The 19,852-nt window shown below is 39.9% G+C and overlaps 1 protein-coding gene across 7 annotated transcripts in view; it reads right to left on the bottom strand.

Annotated features, from left to right (window-relative positions):
• The window catches only part of pot1 (protection of telomeres 1 homolog), a 134,741-nt gene that overhangs the window by 26,182 nt on the left and 88,707 nt on the right, over window positions 1-19,852 (bottom strand). For 6 of the 7 annotated variants that reach the window (XM_037980784.1, XM_017435587.3, XM_037980787.1 and 3 more), the window contains exons 8-9: window positions 18,818-19,114; window positions 15,487-15,642 (exon numbers count right to left, since the gene is read on the bottom strand). In XM_037980784.1, coding sequence (XP_037836712.1) covers window positions 15,487-15,642; window positions 18,818-19,114 — 453 coding nt within the window. The remainder of the gene's footprint in view (window positions 1-15,486; window positions 15,643-18,817; window positions 19,115-19,852) is intronic. The other variant, XM_037980788.1, reaches the window with a different exon arrangement.

Below are 19,852 nucleotides of genomic sequence, written 5' to 3'. Positions count from 1 at the left end.
GAAAACTCCCTTAAAAATATTACAACAGTTCACTGCAAACCCATATGATGCACTCGATCCACTACAGATTACATGCAGTCTAACACCAATTAGGTGTTGTGATGAGAAGCTATTTTATTTTCTGTTTTTCAAGAGTAGTCAGCTTGTAGGGCACCACAACTGCTTCCACCCGCATCGATCATCATCATCATCATATGAAATAACTTTTTGTGACAACAAAAAATAGTGGCTGGTAAAATATTTGAGTGGCTGGTAAAAAAAATTTAATTTCCACCCCTGCCCACACTGCTCACTTAATTCTGAAAGCACATATCTGTGGGGGACGTGGGCGCTCCAGCTGTGATTTATGAACAGGCAAAGGCAGCTTAAAGACAAGCTGGTCTATGTGGCTGTTTTGCAGAACTGTTTTATGAAAGAGCCTCATGACTGTGTGTGGGGGAGTAGGCAGGGCTTAAAACCCCCACATCTGTAGGGCACTGACTCTGGTTTCAAAAATACAACATGGCAGTTTCCACAAAACTGTTCCCACTGGCTTCAATGAGAGAAGTTAGGGACACTAATACCGTATAAGCATTATAGGTAGTAAACAAGTGTTGCTCCAAAGAAAAAGTCAGCAGTGCCCAGTCTTGCATCCCAAAGCACAACAAGCACCCCACCCCCAAAGAATTGCCCCCATAAATGCCAAAGTATAGTAAAGCCAATTTTTTCACACTGAATTAAAAAGTCTATTATCAGACATGATCATTCTTGATCATTAAGACCCGATCATGCTGGAACTCACAGTGCCCTGGGAAGTAAGGATTGAGGAAGCCAATGAGAGGAAACCATGTACCAGAAACTAGTGGAAGAGTGCAGAGCCAGGGTTTGGAGGACATTCTACAAGCCTCTAGAATTAGGATGCAGAGGCTTTGCAGGGTGTTCACTCTGGAAAGTCCTTGGCCACTTGGATGTTACTGGGGCAGCTAAGAGGAAGATCCAGGCCACTTGCGAAACTGCAGAGAAAGCCACAAGATGGCTTTGTATTAAGAGGTGTAATCAGTTAGAGTGGAAAAGTACGGAAGCATTTATGACACCATGTTTCAGTGAAAAAGCACTCCTTATCTTATAGGGCTCTGGGGTGTAGGAAGCAATTACCTGATCCCTACCCCATTTGGAGACCCCTCCTCATCCTATGGAAAGTTACGGAGTGTGAGCTAGGTATTTAAAGGGGGCCTTTTGTTCTGTTGTCAGACTTACTCTGCTGACTCAGCTCAGTGATTCTCAGCTATATAGTTTAAATAAATTATCCTAAGACAAAACTCTTTGTTAAATAAAATTCCACAACAGAGGGCTGATCAGTGGGTAGCTACTGTGATGCAAATAAGGGAGTTGATCACCCCCAGCTGGGTCGTCTGGGTGAGGGTGTCTGATGTTGTGACACCCAAAACACTTGTTGACCCTAGTATACCTTACTGATGATATGTCCCAGTGCATTCTAGAGATGTTTCTTATATAAAGTTTGCATTTTAATTTGTCGGAGAAAAAATGCTTTTGAAGATCAAGGTAAAGTTGTTTTCTGTTTTTCTTAGTTTTATGAAATGTCTGTTTTCTCTTCACCTACATATTTTGTGTAAAAGCTAATCACAAGTGATTTCAAATAAATACAGTTGTTCACTTTAAATGGTCCAAAACAATGGTGGACAAAAGATTTAACAATGAGAGTGAGGAAGAATTTTATCAATTAAAAAAAAACAGGTGTGTAGTGTAATCAAAATTCACTTTTGTCTCTACAATAACCAGATCCTATCAATGGATCTTTTAAGTGCCCTTTTGTGTGCACAAAGAAGAACATTATGAACTTGTCCAAAACAAACTGTACAGAGTAATAACAGGAGCCGTTCAAACTAACACATTCATTAATTAAAAATGATCTGCCACTAAAGTCTTGGAGACAGAAACCACAGAGCACCTTCAAAGATTTTAGAGAGTTCATCTTCTTTTCATCAGGGATGTCTTTAGTTTTGTATGAAGCACCAACAGATTTGGAAGAAGGTAACTAATGGTGTACATTTTGGTGTACAAAAAAAATCGACTCCATCGGAATCCCATACGGCTTTAATTAGAGGCCTAGCATCCATTAACATAATGCATATTGTAAAGTATGGTCTCTGTTCATCTCTCATTTCTGTTAAATTCATTACAGCCTTATAACGTACTTTATTCAAAGGGACCTAACAAAGACGCAAACATTTCAAGCTTGTATAAGTACTAAATGGTAATGCAGTTCAAAGTGTAAAATAAAAGCAAACTTTGATATTGCTAAAATGATTTGATTGCTAAAATGAGGTTACGCTTAGCATATGATAAAATAATCACAAAGAACAGTTGTGTCTGTGTGGTGAGGGAGGCCAAAGACTCCAGGACATCATGACAGGGGTGAGTGAGATTAGGTAGTAGCCGTCCTTGAGACGCAAAAACAAGCTGCTGCAGCTGTTAGAGTGCAGAAAACCCTGGTCTTGGGTGCGGTTTATAGTATAAAAAGGAGGTGAAAGGGGAATCACCTCAGACACAACTGGGATCGTGTTACTGTTGTTCCTTGTTGGTGAGTTGTCTCTATTTAGCTAAATGTTTGAATAAATGTAGGATTTGTAATCACACCTCTGGTCTGGACTTGTTTTGAGTGTCCATCTTTCCTGCAACATAAATGCTGCATTCCGTTTCTCAACAATATCACTAGCCACCCTTCATTCAGACTTTTCAAACTAAAATCATGACAGAAATGTAGTCATTTTGGTCAATCTTTGAAAAAAAAAATGTAATGCACAACCTCATGTGATATCGTGAGATGTCATGCTCAGAGTATATGTTGTTATAACTCAGGTACTGACACATGAAATTTGACCTCAATAGCCGTTTTTAGTGCTGGCTAACTATTAGATTAGCTGTGGCAGCCATCTTTAGCCACCCCTGCCAAGACTGTACGGTGTTAACCCAACAAAAAGCCATGGGTAACACAGAAAGTCAAAGCTGTCCTCAACAAGAAGAAGGCTGCCTTCCAGAGCAGGAACAGGGAGGCGATGAGAACAGCACAGCAAGAGGTGAAACATTGCTTGAAGGAAGCCAAGGACAGCTACAGGAGGAAGGTGGAACGGAAGCTAGAGGAGAACAGCATGAGGGGGGTCTGGGAAGGTGTGAAAACCATCACAGGCCACAATACCAAGACCAGAGTTGTGGAGGGAACAGTGGAGAAGGCGAACGAGATGAACAACTTCTTCAACCGGTTTAACCGGCCCATGCATCCCCCACCCTCTATCTCTCCCTTTTGCCTCAACACACCCTCCACCGGCTACCACAGTCTCCTCCTCCTCCTCCTCCTCCCCATCATCATCATCATCAACCACAACAAAGACTCCATTCTTCAATGCGGACCAGGTCGGAGGTCAACTGAGGAGGCTTCACCCAAGGAAAGCAGCAGGGCCTGACAGAGTATGCCCTCGAATGCTGAAGGCCTGCGCTGCAGAACTGGGTGAGCCGATCCAGCGTCTCTTTAACCTCAGCCTGCAGGTGGGGATAATGCCTACCCTCTGGAAGACATTGTGCATTGTTCCAGTTCCGGTCAAACGAGTTGAATGACTTCCGACCGGTGGCACTCACTTCCCATCTGATGAAGACGCTGGAGCGGCTCTTCCTCGGTCTCCTCAGACCCCAGGTGCAACATGCCCAGGATGGTCTGCAGTTCGCGTACCAGGCAGGTGTTGGTGTGGAAGACGCAATCATCTACCTGCTACACTGAGCCCACTCGCACCTAGATAAGGGGGGGGCAGCATATCCAAGAAGGACACGTACAGGCTGGACAAGCTGGTCAGGTGGGCTAGCTCTGTGGTTGGCACTAAGCTGAACTCTCTGGTGTCAGTGGCAGAGAAGAGGACTTTGAAGAAACTGCTGGACATTATGGATAATGCCAGTCATCTTCTACACACTGTCATCAGCCACCAGAGGAGCCTGTTCAATGACAGACTGCTCCTTCCCAAGTGCAGGACCAACAGACTTAAAAACTATTTTGTCCCGCACACCATCAGGCTGTACAACTCCACCTTGGGGGGCCAGAGGGGTCACGGGAGGCTAAGGGAAGGAATAATTAACAAAGGGGTCTGCTGGAGCATAGACAAGGTTTTAACAACGGATCACCTGTGACCTTCCCCTTTGACCCCAGGACTTTGAAATCAATAGGTATCATCCTTGACTCATGAGGTGTCCAGCTGTGCAGTTTGACATTCTTATGTTACACAGTTCAGAGTTAAAGCACAGGATCACCTGTGACCTTGACATTTAACTGGATCATGTATCATGTACCAAAAAAAATGAACTTGAATTGCCAAAGGTTGATGAGACAATAAAAACATGAATATCTTATCAAAAGCCTGATAATGAATCAAAAAGTATATATGACTGAAAAGGCAAATGCTGGAAAATAAAAGCTTTTTAAAACTCAGCTTTTCAGATCAGGCTTTACACCCACTTACAGAGATAAATCTGACCAAGGCTTTATTATCTAAATAAATCTTCACATCAGTTGAAGTTTCACAAAGATGGAAGCTTGATAATAAAGCGTTGGAGTGAGCAAGGATCTAAACTCTTAGTAGTTAAAGAAATCCTTTACTGGCTTTTCAAGTGTCAAGAGAAACAGCATTGCAGTCTGAGATTTTGGGGAGAAATTTGAGCCTACGGGTTGATGTGCAGCCACATTTTCATCAGAGCTGTGTTCACCAAACAGATAATAGTGTGGGAGAAAAAGTTCTTTGCATTAGAGCACACTCCTCAGAAATATTACATTATGTGGAAATAAGCACTTGGTTGACCATGAGTGGTAAAAATGAGATAATGAGCAAAAGAAGTCTGAGACACGCACAGAAAGAACAAGTTTTGGGACTCAAATTGACTTTGGTACTGAGCAAAATTCTACCCTCACTGACCTGTTTCAGCCTTCGCAAAACTACTCCAAAGCATGATGGAGCCACCACCATGTTTTTTGTGTGGGTATGGTGATTTTTTGGCATTGCACTGTTGTTTTGTTTAACTATGTCTCCATCAGCTAATAACCCATTTTCCTTTATGCTTTTGAGAGACTTTGTTTGATTGTTGCTTTTTGGGGGTCAAATTGTAGCATGGCTTTAGAGATTTTATTTTTTATTTAAATATAACATGTAACACGTGCAAAACATGCCTTACATGTTTTTCATGTTTCCTGTGTAAATATGAAGCATATTTATCTTATGTAACAATAATGCAGTATAGCACCAGCTGGCACAATCAAATAATATCAATATGTGCTTTAAATGTTCTTAAAATCGCTATTAATGACAGCAAAACAGGCTGAATCAAAAACAGGGCTTAGTCAAATAAAGCGGTGCATTGTTTTTAGGTTAGATTTACTATCAAATTTCAGAAGGTTAAACAACAACATTTTAACTGGAAAATATTTCCATTCTTCTTGCAGTTTGTTTTTGTGAACAGTGTTAGAGGGTTCTGGAGGGATTTCATGGCAAGTTTCAAAAATTCAATTCATTTATCATTGCACAACATAGAATTGTATAATGTTATTAGATTCAAAGGCCCTCAAGTCACAGACACAAAAAATGGATCCTTTTATCTGTTCTCTACAGAGATGAGAGGACACACACTCTCTGATCTCCTGCTGCTGATCAAATCTTACTCTCATCCCCAATACTCCACTCTGCAATCACTAAATATTTGCTAGATGTAGACTGGATTAAGGAAAAAAAATTCAACCTAACTTAACTTTTGATGTTTATTTATTTTCATCTATGCTCTATTTTTGGGTAAACTCTTGGTGATGGTTATCTTTAATTGCATTGATTCAGAAAGTTTACAGTAAAATATCTGTGTTGCATACAAATATTGTAGCATAGTTGTTGCAAAATATTAATTTGTAAAAGAAGTCTGTACCTTGTGTGACCTTAGACAGGTTGACAGGGTCAGGATCCGTTTGTTCTGGACATCTGGATCAGTTGAACATTTTTAGTTATTTATTTTTAGCCCTTCCCACAGCTCCCACCTTGTTGTGAGGGAGGAGTTTTGAGTGTCCCAATGATCCTATGAGCCATGTTGTCAGGGGTTTCATGCCTCTGGTAAGGTCATCCATGGCAAACAGGTCCTAGGTGAAGGATCAGACAAAGTGCAGCCCAGAGACCCCTTATGATGAATAACATTTTTGTATGCAGTGTTCTCTCACCCAGATGTGGGTCACCGGGGCCCCACTTTGGAGCCAGGCCTGTAGGTGGGGCACGCTGGCGAGTGCCTGGCGACCAGGCTTTCACCCATGGAGCCCGGCCAGGCATAGCCTGAAAAGGAGACATGGGTTCCCCTTTCCATGGGCTCACCACCTGTGGGAGGGGCCAAAGAGGTTGGGTGCAATGTACAACGGGCAATGGCCGAAGGCAGGGACCTTGGCAATCTGATCCTCGGCTACAGAAGCTGGCTCTTGGGACGTGGAATGTCACCTCTCTGGTGGGAAAGAAGCCTGAGCTGGTGTGTGAGGCTGAGAGGTTCCGTCTAGATATAGTCAGACTACTCAATGCACGAATCTGGCTCTGGAACCAGTCTCCTTTAGAGGGGTTGGGCACTCTTTCACTCTGGAGTTGCCCCTGTTGGGAGGCGCTGGGCAGGAGTGTGCATTGTTGTTGGCCCCCCATCTTGGTGCCTGTACATTGGGGTTCACCCCAGTGAATGAGAGGGTAGCCTCCCTTCACCTACATGTGGGGGTACGGGTTCTGACTGTTGTTTGCGCTTATGCGCCTAACAGCAGTTCAGATTACCCACCCTTTTTGAAGTCCTTAGAGGGGGTGCTAGAGAGCGCTCATCATGGGGACTCCGTTGCTCTGCTGGGGGGTTTTAACGCTCATGTGGGCAGTGACAGTGAGACCTGGAGAGGTGTGGTTGGGAGGAATGCCCCCCCTGTTCTGAACCAAAGTGGTGTTTAGTTATTGGACTTCTGTGCTCATCATGGATTCTCCATAATGAACACCATCTTCAAGCATCTGCGGCCGCATGTCTTGGACACTCGGGTGAAGAGAGGGGCGTAGCTGTCAACTGACCACTACCTGGTGGTAAGTTGGCTCCGATGGTGGGGGAGGATGCCGGTCAGACCTGGCAGGCCCAAGTGTATTGTGAGAGTCTGCTGGGATCGTCTCACGGAGTCCCTGGTGAGATGAAGTTTCAACTCCCACCTCTGGCAGAGGTCTTGTTCATGAATGAGGGAAAAATGGAGCGGTAGATTGATAAGCGGTTTGGTGCTGCATCTGCAGTGATAAGGGCGCTGTTAGATGGGACCCTCATCTATTGTCACGAGCTTTGGGTGGTGACCGAAAGAATGAAATCGTGGATACAAGTGGCTGAAATGAGTTTTCACCACAGGGTGTCTGGGCTCTCCCTTAGAGATAGGGTGAGAAGCTCGGTCATCCGGAAGGGACTCAGAGTAGAGCCGCTGCTTTTCCACATCAAGAGGAGCCAGTTGAGGTGGCTCGGGCATCTGGTGAGGATGCCTCCTGGACGCCTACCTGGTGAGGTGTTCTGGGCCCATCCCACTGGGAGGAGACCCAGAGAAAGACCCAGGACACGCTGGAGGGACTATGTTTCATGGCTGGCCTGGGAACGCTTTGGGATTCCCCCGGAGGAGCTGGCCCAAGTGGCTGGGGAGAGGGAAGTCTGGGCCTCTCTGCTTAGGCTGCTACCCCCATGACCCAACCTCAGATAAGCGGAAGATAATGGGTAGATGGATGGACATTTTTTTTTTTAATAGCACCGACACTTTTTGCCAAATGAATTATTATTCTACTCAGATTGGACAGTAAGAACCTGTTCAGCGGCACAAACAAATACTTGCTTTTTAAAACTTAAGTAAACTGATTGGATAAGGACTGAAATAAATAAGCAGAAAAATAAAGTGTGCACAAATAGATGCAGTTAATATAAGCATTTGTGTTGTAGGATTCTGCTGAGACAGAGCGAGAAGAACTGCAGGAGAGATAAATGGTAAATGAAGAATGGTCAGGAGAAGGTGAAATTAAGAGATGGAGAAAGTGGCTGAGAGGAGAAAGAAAAAACTGAGAAAGACAGTGAAGAAGGGGCAAACACTAGCTCATTATTCTGAGGCTGGAGAAAGGAAGGAAGAAGATTCACTAAAAATATTGGTTTACACTAGATTTAGGGGTAAAATTCAGAATTCAATAATCTTGACTGGAGAGACTGTCAGGGATTATTTCATATTACCGCATTTACCTGTCAAGGAAGGTCTAGTTCTGAATAAAAAACAGGGTCTGGACAAAGTTTAAAAGTCTATTACCCTAAGGTAGGTAGGTAGGTAGGTACATTTATTTATATAGCACTTTTCAGCACAAGGCGACTCAAAGTGCTAAGAACTCTGTTATCTTTCCAGAATGTGAGACTTTCCTCTTCTAAAGCAAAATGACAAAATTTAAAATAAGTTGATTTAATTTTTACACCTCTGCTACCTTTTCACAACCTAACAGCACCAAAAATAATCTTCTCACTTTCTCCTTCTTTATTTTGCCTCTGTTGTTATTTATGTCTTTTTTCACACTCAACTTATGAAGATGCTGCAAAAATCTGTAAATAAACGAGCAGGATTACAGATCAAACATGCTGACAGCTTAATGAGAATCAAGATGACTGAAGGAGGATTTGTGTGCAGCTGCCCCGACCTTCTGTAAATACACATTTAAAAACCATAATCACTTCCTCAGACTTGGTAAATGATTGTGGTTTATTCAGTACTCAGGCTGTATGGAGCATGTGTGATGAAAAGTGACAAAGGCTACATTTAAACTGCAGGCAAAAGTGACTCAAATCCATTTTTTGTTTTTTTCCCATATATGATTTTGTTTTGACAGTCTGGACGTCACAAATTAGATTTTTTTAAATAAAACTCAAATCATGTTATGAGTTAAATGAAATCAGATACCTATCCAATGTTTTTCAAAGCGACCTCTGTCTAATTGGTCATGTTACATTTCATAAGGCTTTCTACATCACTGTAGTGTGACAGACAACTCAATTCTATGACAATTCTGAAGTGGCAAGATAAAATGTAAACACTGGCCGAAACAGGCATGGCAGAGGCCATTGATGGAGCCTACTCAATGAAAAGAAAGTGAGGTTTTGGACTTAATTTGAGGAGTTGTATTGTAACTGGGCTGTGTGACCATAGGCCCCTACTCAGTGGAACAGTGAAGCAATTTCCACATTTTTTAAAGTGGGAGTGTAAACTTGTGCTTTTGGCCCTCCATTTTATGAGTTAAAAGCAGGTCATTGCTACCAGCAATAAGATAAAAGCTTGTAGTGTTTTCGATTTTAGTTTTACTTTCTTAGTGACAAACTAGATAAATAACACATAAAAAAAATATAAATAGTTTTATAACTTGGTTGATTTATTTACAGAGTGTGTAAATAAATGTACACACTTTTTTTCCCTCACATTTTCAGAGCCTCTTTGTATGAAAAAAAACCAGCAATTTTTTTTTTTGTCTTAGAGGGCTGCAACATTTTGTGACAAATAATAATCATAAGTATTGGAAATAAATTACAGGTTTTGGACTGATTCTGTCAATTTTGATAGTTTGCCTGTGTTATTATCAATCAACTGGATAAAGCTGGGGGAAACACTGAAATATGTACCGTAATTTCTGGACTATAAGCGCTACTTTTTGCACAAACTTTGAACCCTGTGGCTTACAGTCCGGTGCGGCTTTTCTATAGATATTTCATGATTTTTGTGATATCGTAAGAGGATTTATTTTTGTTTGTTCCGCAGTTGTACGGCACTACTTTGCCTGGCAGAAGGGCATGTGATCAGACACACAGTCACGGGGGGAAAAGAGTGGTATGTTGGTCACATGTCTGTCCGCCAGGCAAAGTAGCGCTGTACGACTTAGTGCGAAAAAGAGACTACATTAGCAAGAGCAAGACGAGTATTACAGGGCAAAGGAAGCTTTCATTCAAAAACCCTCATTATGGCAAACAAAAGAAATGCATATGATGCAGCTTTTAAATTAAAGGCAGTCGATTTGGCTCTCAATGAGGGAAATAGAGCTGCTGCACGTACCCTTGGTATAAAACGAATCAATGGTGAGACGTCACACAAAGAAAGACAAACGAATATTCCATCGGACCGGACGAGATCATAAATATGGATGAAGTGCCTTTAACGTTAGACCTGTCTCTCACTAGGACTGTTAACAAGCAAGGTGAATCATCCATCACGGTGAGGACCACTAGCCATGAGAGAACGAATTTCACTTGTGTTCTGGGCCGCACAGCGTTCGGGTTAAAACTTCCACCAATGGTGATTTTTAAGTGGATGACTATGCCAAGAGAAGAGATTCCGAGCGGCATATCTGTTAAAGTCAACAAGAAAGGGTGGATGATGGAAAGCGTGATGAAGGAGTGGCTGCAAGAGTGCTATGGGAAGCGACCTGGAGGATTCTTTCGCCAAAAAAAGAAAGCATTGCTCGTTTTGGACAGCATGAGGGCCCATATCACAGATTCTGTGAAAGCAGCCATCAAGAGGACAAACTCCATTCCAGCTGTGATTCCTGGAGGCACAACGAAGCAACTGCAGCCACTCGACATCAGTGTGAATCGTGTGTTAAAAGTAGCACTACATGTTCAGTGGGAGGCGTGGATGACGAGCGGCGATAAATCATTCACCAAAACTGGTCGCATGAGAAAAGCAAGTTTTGCCCAAGTCTGCCAGTGGATTCTGACAGCATGGAGAAGTGTCAAAACATCCACGATCGCCAACGGATTTCGAAGGGCTGGACTGATGCGTAATAAAGAGGAGGACACCACCACAGCCCTTCAGAGGGTGTTTGATTCCAACACTGACAGCGAGGAGTTCTTTGGTTTTGAAAGCGACAACGAAGGAGAGACTAGGAGAGTGGATGACGAAGGCACCCTGAGCCTGTTCGTTTCCGACACTGAAGAAGAGGACTTTGGTGGTTTTAGTGTGCAGGAAGAAGACAAAGATGGCAATGAATGACTTTTCTTCTTGTTAAAGCCGTGTTACAACACCTTAGCCCAAAAGGTAGGCCGATTATATTTTTCTAGTGTGCTGTAGGTTATTGTTATACAGTACATTTGTTACTCGTTTAAACAGCACAGTACATGTTTCATACTTTTAATTACCGGTACTTGTACATATACGTAAAAAGTTATGCAAATATGTATCGGTAACTGGTTTTTCAAAATGTTAATAAAAGGGATGTATTCCCAAACAGCCATCTCTTTCCTGACAATCCCCTATGTGCATATTCTCTTACATATGGTAATTAAACATTAAAACACCTGCAGCTGTTAGTCCGCTGCGGCTACTGTATGAACAAAACAGGATTTTCCCCTAATTTTAGCTTGTGCGGCTAATATTCAGGTGCGCCTTGTAGTCCGGAAAATACGGTAAGTAAGTATAGTAAGTAAAATTTTATTTATATAGCACTTTTCACAGATAAAATCACAAAGTGCTTCACAAAACACATAAGGAAAGCACATAAAAACATCAGAATGAATTAAATGCTATACAAATAGATTTTCAGCTGTGATTTAAAAGAGTCAACAGAACCCCAAACAACGTAAGAACAGTGGCAGAGAATTCCACATTAAGGCTGCAACAGCTCAAAAAGAGCGATCTTCAGGAGTTTTAAACAGAGTACGTGGAGCTAACAAAAAATTTTGATCAGCAGACCTCAGAAGTCTGGCAGAAGTCTGAGGCTTAAGCATATCAGAGACATACTGGGAGGGCCAAAGCCTGTAAGGCCCTAAAAATTAATACAAGAAGTTTAAACTGAAACCTAAAATTAAATGGTAGCCAGAAAAGAAAAGCTAAAACAGGAGTTATATGACCTCTCCTACTAGTCCCTGTTAAAAGTCTAGCTGCAGCATTTTGCACAGTTTGAATACGATACATTGTGATGGTGATAAATAAAATTTGAGGCCACTTTTTGCTTAAATCAGTGACCTCCAACTTAATAACACATTTCTTCACTCAGTAGCTTAGCTGTTGTTAAAAAAAACAAGTTGTAGTGTAACTACAACTAAATTTTGTTTAAAAAGTTTGTAATAAGTTTTTAAATATGCACAGAAAACAGGAATACTCAAATTTAAATGTTACGCTTTTCTCATTCTGCCTGAAAGTCACAACATGAAGCCAACCTGAATCACCACAAGGTATACTGTGAAAACTGAGATAATTGCAAGAAAATGAACTTTGTTGAGGCAAACAATTTGTAAGGTAAAAAATATAATAATACAAAACAGTGTAACTGAAGTAAACTTTAATCACATTTTTTAAAAGGTTTCTTTACTGATTAGTTCTCCACAGGTACAGGGAGCTTTCTGCTGTCTGTTCTGAACAACTTTATATTATTACACTGAACTACAAAATGCACAAGTGTTTAAACCACCTTGATATTTTCTAATCCAATTAAAAGCCTAGCAGTCCTTGAAAGGAATGGAAATCCCCTGCAGACTTACATGCCAGAGTTTTACACTTATGTCATCTTATGTTGAGAAGTCCCAAAGCTGTAGCTGTTTTTTGTCAAACCTTGAAAATAACTATGTGGAATCTCCTGCAACATTACATGATCTTGCATGATCTGTTAGCGCTTGGAGTATAGGTTGGGAACGACTGTTAGCTACTACCACACCCAAACTCAGAAGAACAACAAGATCAAACTGAGTTCTATCATGGCCCCTGGTGTGATAGCACACATGCAATAAAGTTTGAGATTTACCATCTGCCTCCTTATTTCATTTACAACCATCACAACAAAACTGGCGACAAGGATAAGCACTTCGGTACTGAGTCTACATGCGGCGGAAAACATTCAATAACTTAATGCTCGTCATAAATGCTAATGACAACACCTGGCCAGATGAAAAACAAGTCGTTTTACTACACTGCTTAGGACCAGAGGAACAGCGTCTGTTCTACACACTTCCAGATCAAGGTTCAACATTTGCTGAAGCCATGGCCGAATGGAAAAACATTTTGTGGCCAAATTTAATGTGTTGGCATACAGACATACATTAGACACTGTAATCAATGTGCCGATGAAACTGTGAGTAAACATGTCGCAGAGCTCAAGAGCTCTGGCTGCAACATGTGGATTAGGGGTCATTAAAAATGATCTTATCAGAGATCAGCTAATTTCTAACGTTTATCTCAGTGCTGTGAAAGATATGGAGGACTTCTCACTGGGATAAGCTCTATGGCTTACCAAGTGGAAGCAGCAGTTAAAAATGCTACACTGCTCTCAGCTCCAAGTACATTCCCTTCCACACCTGTATAGACCGTGAATGCAGCACATGCTCATTTTTTTAGGGAAAAGAAGCATAAACAGTTCAATCACATGGACCTCTACCCCATGCTCATCATAAACAGGCAAGTCATAAAAACAACATCACTGCTTCAGATGTGTATCAGATAACACATGATAAAAAACTGTCCTGCTGCTGAAGGAAAATGTAAAACTAAAACAAAATGGGACATTTTGCCCAAGTATGCAAATCACCTGTAGCTGCAGTGACAGAAGTGGTTGTTCCTGAGTTTGCAATACTCTGTGTGATTGATGTTAAACTGATAGATGCAGCATTTGATAAAATCACATGCAAAGTGGACATAGAAGCAGCACAAGGTAACTCCCAGGTCCTGGAGTTAATGGTAGACACTGGAGCTTTTGTATCTATTTTTCCCCAGAAACTGTCTACAAGCAATATTTTGCACAATGCCCTCCAACAAAGCCTAAAGTTAAACTAGTCACATATGCAAAAGATGACCTACCTGTACTGGCTGCATACAAGCTACATTAGCAGTAGCAAATCAAAACAACAAAGTTCCAGCAATATTGTATATACTGAAGTCTGGATCACTACTACTGGGCTTGGACCCTGATTAAAGCACTGTAGACTAACATCATTGGTGAAAAAGTGACCTTCATTACCAAGGATTATGCAAAAGAACCTACTAACACAAAAACATGCTTGGTGATTAATGTTGATTCTGCTTTAGCCAACCATCCTGAATGTGTTAAAGAGTTCATCCACAATGTTTAAGTAAACAACACATCGTAACCTGTATGCCAAATACTGAGAACCACTAATACAGTTGCAGATTCTGAACAGGACTTAATCAGAGAGATAGCTAAAATCTCACCTCTGCTGAGGGCACTCTTGCTTGCTGATTTGAAAGCTGAATGTGAAGACTGTCCTCAACTTATAATGCAACAAATAATCCACTCAGAATAGCCTAAAGTGAAAAAACCCCTTTCCAAAGGATGTCAAACCTTTCTTCCTTGTGCGACATGAGATGGCTACAGAATCACCACAGATATTCAGAGGAAAATGTCTCACAGTTCCTAAGTCTCTGTGAAAAGAGGTTGTGCATCTGGCTCATGAAGGACACCAGGCTGTGGTTTGAGCTAAACAACGCCCCAGAGAACTTTACTAGTGGCCACATATAGACGTCTGTCTATTATCCATTAGGCATGTGACAAAACTGCTAATGTTTCACCTAAACCATTAGGTCCATTTCAACACATTGCTGTTGACATTGTGAGTCCAATTGAACATGAAACTTATGACTGAAGGTTTGCTACCATCTGGTTGATTATTTCAGCAAATGACCTAAAGTGGCATTTACTTCTAATGCTATAACAAACCCTGTCATTGTGTTCCTAACTATAGCCATTTTTGTGTTGGCTAAAGCCAGTTAGCTGTGATGGCCAACTTGAATTAGGTTGAAAAAGTTGCTGATGTACAGCCAATGAATACTGTCTGAATGTTTTCTTCTAAAAATAATTCAGTAGTTTATGAGATATTTTGTTGACAGACAAACAGGGTTGATTTCAACAGTTAATGCCAAGGTTTTAACCCAAAATATTGCACAATGCAGCTTGTGTTGTCTCAGATAATCAGTAAGTGGACAGGACCTGGTCTAAATAAGACATACATCCTGATGAAAAATAATACTATTGAGAATAAATTTAAAATATATATATATTTTTTTTAATAACTGTAACTACAGTCTCTTTATGTCATTAGACCTGCTGCATTTATACATCAAGTAATAATTTGCTCCATGGCAGGTGTTGAAATTTGATGTTTTTATTTGTGATTTAAGTAATGCTGATGTACGATGTCCCAGTAAAATTACCAGTCAGTAAAGCTGAATAGGAATATTTTTAATAACAGTCATTAAATCAGCAGCTGACTGAATGTTAAAGTTATAGTTCAGGTCTTTTGAAGAGAATATGATCAGATTAAATTATGGTTCTGATAATAATACTGTGTACAATGCACACCTTTTTTTTCCTACTGTAGTATAACTGCAGTTTTTAGTGCAAAGTGAAAAATGTAGGCCTGTAAGTGTATTTAAGTTTTCCAGTATTTTTTTCATATTTACAGAGAAATGCTGACCTTCAGAAGTTTGGCAAACTCCATGTGGTTGTCGTAGACAAAAACATTAGCGATGAAACTCTCTTTCACCTTGGAGAAAGAGGTTGGGCCTTCTGTGATGCCTGGCTCAGCAATTACTTCAACCAGAGTGTAGGGACACCTGGTACCATCCCACACCTGGGAGGAAGAGAGACAAAAACAGCTGAAAAACATGACATAGTACTGTAAGTGAGCAGGATGCATTTGTGTGCCTCCTGCTCATTAGACATGTATTTAAGTCTAAATACATGTATAAAAAGAGACAGAAAGTCATATCGGAGAAGAGGCTGTAATTCATTTACATCTACAAAGATCTTGTTGACTATAATGTTGAGCCGCTTAGTTCCAGGGTCTATGGTGGCCATAAAGGTCACTCCAAATAACTTTGTTCTATTTCTTCTGCTGTGCTGTCTGTGGCATTGATGTAGTAACGCCTTTTTTTGTCAACCCAAATGTGCCGTTAATTTTTATTTTAAAGAAGATCTTGAAAAAGTTACATCATTTTACTGCAGTGCAATTCGTTTTTCAAGGGGGCTGTATGTTCACTTTTAGGTGCTAAATAGACCTTCAACAGGAACCAACTAAGGTAAACTGAGCATGTGATCAAGGAACTTCAAAGAGGTACATTCTGGAGACCTAGACTTTGCTGTCCATATAAACCTAAATTGACTAGAGATCCCATGAAAAAAAGCTGTAAAATGTCGGAGAGAAGGACATATTGACTGTTGTATGAACCTGGAACTAAGCTCTATCACGAAAAAAGTGTTACCTGTTTTTTATAGCATTGAAAGAACTAAAAAAAGGCTGTGCAAAATATTCATCATACAATATAGCAGTATTATTTTGATAAGGAAACCCCTTCACTACAATAAAAGCTGTTGTGTAACAACAAGCTGAGGGCAGCTTTAGAAATCTGTAAGTTCTGACTGGCAGAAGACCAGCACTCTCTGCCAAATCCTGTTGAAATGTATCTCTTCTATCAGCTTCACTGGCAGGAACCCAGCCATCACTTCCACTGTTCTACAAACTGAGTAGGCAGGTAAAACTTAACTAGACCAAGATGCAATGCCTGACACCTCCTCCTATTGAGGACGCTAGAGGATTAATTGCAAGATACAGAAGAACAAATCCGAAGAAAAAGGATGAATCCCAATTAGTTACACAGTTATTAAAACTATTAAAGGTTAACAATAACCTTATGAATTAAGACATCAGGTTAGCTTCTTAACAAGACAGCAAGTCGCATTACTTATCAAAAAAACTGATGAATGTTGTCAATAAAAATAAAATGCAAAGAACAGATAGGAAGAGGCTGAAAAATTTCTGTTGACTGAGATGATGCAGTATGAATCTACAGGTTTAGGCATCAGAGACAAAGAATAAGTAATATTAAAACAATGCTGGACATAAATGTAGGTCAGAATGCCTCCAAATCAATGTGAGAAACTGAGGATTACTTCCAGTTTTTAGCACTTTAAATTGTTGAAATATACTGCCATTTTAGGGATGAAACAGGGTTACTGGTAATAATGGTAAATTTTCGGACTGTTAGTATTATCATTTTAAAATTACATTATCATAAAACCCATTTCAGATACCGTGGTACTGAAAAATCTGTGAGCCTCATGTGCAAAGGGTGCATAAGCACAAAAATGTGGCTTATGCTCTTTAGAACTTCAGTTGTATCAATAATGAACTAACAATGCACAGTCACACACCAACTTCATGGCTGGCGTACACATGTTTCTACAGTTACTGTGTTGTTGGCAACACTTAGATGGCATGCTGTGAAACTATTAATGATGTGAAAACAATTTTTGGACATGCCAGACACACATGATGAACAGTAATACATACATGTGTAAACAAATAATGAGTAGATAATAAAGCATGCTCAAAGTGGTACAGAAAATGGCTTTAGCCTTATTATTATTTTTAATGCAGAATTTTTATTGTTACAAACCACAAAGTGTGAAGAGAGCATGTATTTAGAGACTGCAGACTTTCTGGCCCAAGAGGACAACTCAGGTTTAACTAATTTAGGTTTCCAATGGCAATCCTGTTGGCAGTTGTTGGAAGGGGACATGGTAATTTGCAGCAAAAGCTAGTTTTCCTAATGTAATTGGAGCTATCAACTGCATACATATTGCTATAAAAGCACAATCACAGGATGACTTTGTATCGTTCATGGTCAATATAAATTGGCATTTTTGACAAAAAATGCTTTAAAACACTTTCAATGTCAAAGTAAAATTAAAATTTTTACAGAGTAATACCAATTAAATAAAAATATATAAAGTGATTGCCTAAATATTCACGCTCTTTTTAAGTGACTGTTATAATGCAGCTCAGAGAAAAGATTATTGAGAAGTATAAGTCAAGGAATGAATACAAAAGGATTTCCAAAGCTGGGATGGGAGAGACTGTGCTACAACAATGCCCTTGTTCTTCACCAGTCTAATATAGAAAATACTTTATAGAAAAGCGGCAAAAAGAAAGCCAATGTTGAAGAAAACTCATATTAAATCTTGACTAGAATTTGCCAAACGACATGTGAAAGACTCCATGTCATGTGCTTCTTGGAAGCCTTAATCGAGATTGAATCAGATTTTTCTTCAACAGTGGTTTGCTCTTTGCCTCTCACATAAAGCTTAGCCTGGTGAAATCCTTCAGAGTGCTCACAGGTGACTTGGTGGCCTCTCTCACTATTGTCTTTCTTAAATGGTCACTTAGTTTGTGAGGATGGCCTGCTCTTGGTAGATTTACTGGTCCCATATTCCTTCCATTTCTTGACGATAGATTCAACAGAACTTTAAAATGCTTTTGTATTCAACCCAGCTTGTACCTTTTAAGAATTATTTGAAGTAGTATAATCACTTTTTGTTAAATTATTATTGAAAACAGTGTAATATCTGTTGTGTTGTTTATCTTATTTATCTGACCGTATATTTTTAATTACTATTTTGTACTGCTGAATTAAAATTTCAAAAGTAATAAATGTGAAAAAAACAACAACAAAAAACAAATACAATGAAAATAAAATCTATGTTTGTTTTGAACATTTGCTTGAATGATTTTCTTTGAGTTACTCTCAGTAAAATTAAGTCTGTTCTGGGACCAGGCTTGGAACAAACAATCTTTTCTGACATTCTATTCAGGGACAAGAACTGATGCAAAAGTATCTATTTTCTTTAGCAAAAATAATTACAAACATCCATTACACAAGGAGTTGTGGAAGGTAGATGTTAGTTGTTACCATAGAAAAAAAAACCCAGTTTTGATCTGAATTTGCACTTTTCTTTGAGTTTCTTACCCTCAGCAGTGTGCAGGTGCTGTCGATAGGAGTTTTGGCCAGCAGTTGACAGGTCAGGTCAAAATACACATTAGGTTGAATGCCAGACAGAGGGACTGTAGAAGAAACTAAAGGGCGTAGACCCTTGCTGGTAGCCCAGGATCGTAGCTCCTCCACAGTCCGCCGGTCTTCCTCATCGAAGTGGAAGGATTTGCTAGATGTCCGAGGCTGCACAGCTCCACCCACTGATCCGTCAAATGTCACCACAGAGAATCCAAATGTGCTGACTAGTGTGATAGAGTTGTTGAACAACTTAGCCTGTGCATAAAAATATAGGAATGCTTTAATTATTCTTTTTTGTTAAAAACTGATGTTTTCTAAAGTAATATAATGTTGTATATGAAGGATTATCAAGGATTTTAAAAGAGACACACCTCACACTGGATGATAAACCTGTTACAGTGTAAATAATCAGGAAAGACTTGAATGGTCTTTGCAGTGTTGGGGAGGTCTTAAAGTGTGTAATTTGAATGCAGTGGGCCCCTCAAGCATGATACAGCAGAATGGGTTCACAATAGCCATCTTTTTCTTTTTTCTTCCTGATACCTTGGCTGATTTTGTTCAACTTTCCCATGATGTTACACAAGGAAGCAGTGTTTCAGGTGTGCCTTAAATTACATCCACAGGTGTCTCTAATTAACTCAGATGTTATCAATAAATCTATCAGAAGCTTCCGAAGACATGACATTAAATGTCCGAGTGTATTTAAGTGTATTTAAACTTTTGACTTTAAAAAAGTAAAAAAATTGCCCTAAAAACATTTCTCTCTCATTATTCTGGCATTTAGCAAACAGGAATAATTTTGAAAATCTTAATTGAACTAAAACGGTAAAAGTTTATTCTGGTGTCATGTTAGACAGTGTGTCTTTTTATATAGTGTATGTAAACTTCAGATTTCAACTGTGTGTGTGTGTATATATATATATATATATATATATATATATATATATATATATATATATATATATATATATATATATATATATATATACACAC

Source organism: Kryptolebias marmoratus, linkage group LG17, assembly GCF_001649575.2.
Source record: "Kryptolebias marmoratus isolate JLee-2015 linkage group LG17, ASM164957v2, whole genome shotgun sequence".
NCBI classification, from domain to species: Eukaryota; Metazoa; Chordata; class Actinopteri; order Cyprinodontiformes; family Rivulidae; genus Kryptolebias; species Kryptolebias marmoratus.
Note: the sequence above shows the minus strand (reverse complement) of the source record. Positions and strands in the feature narration are given on the sequence as shown.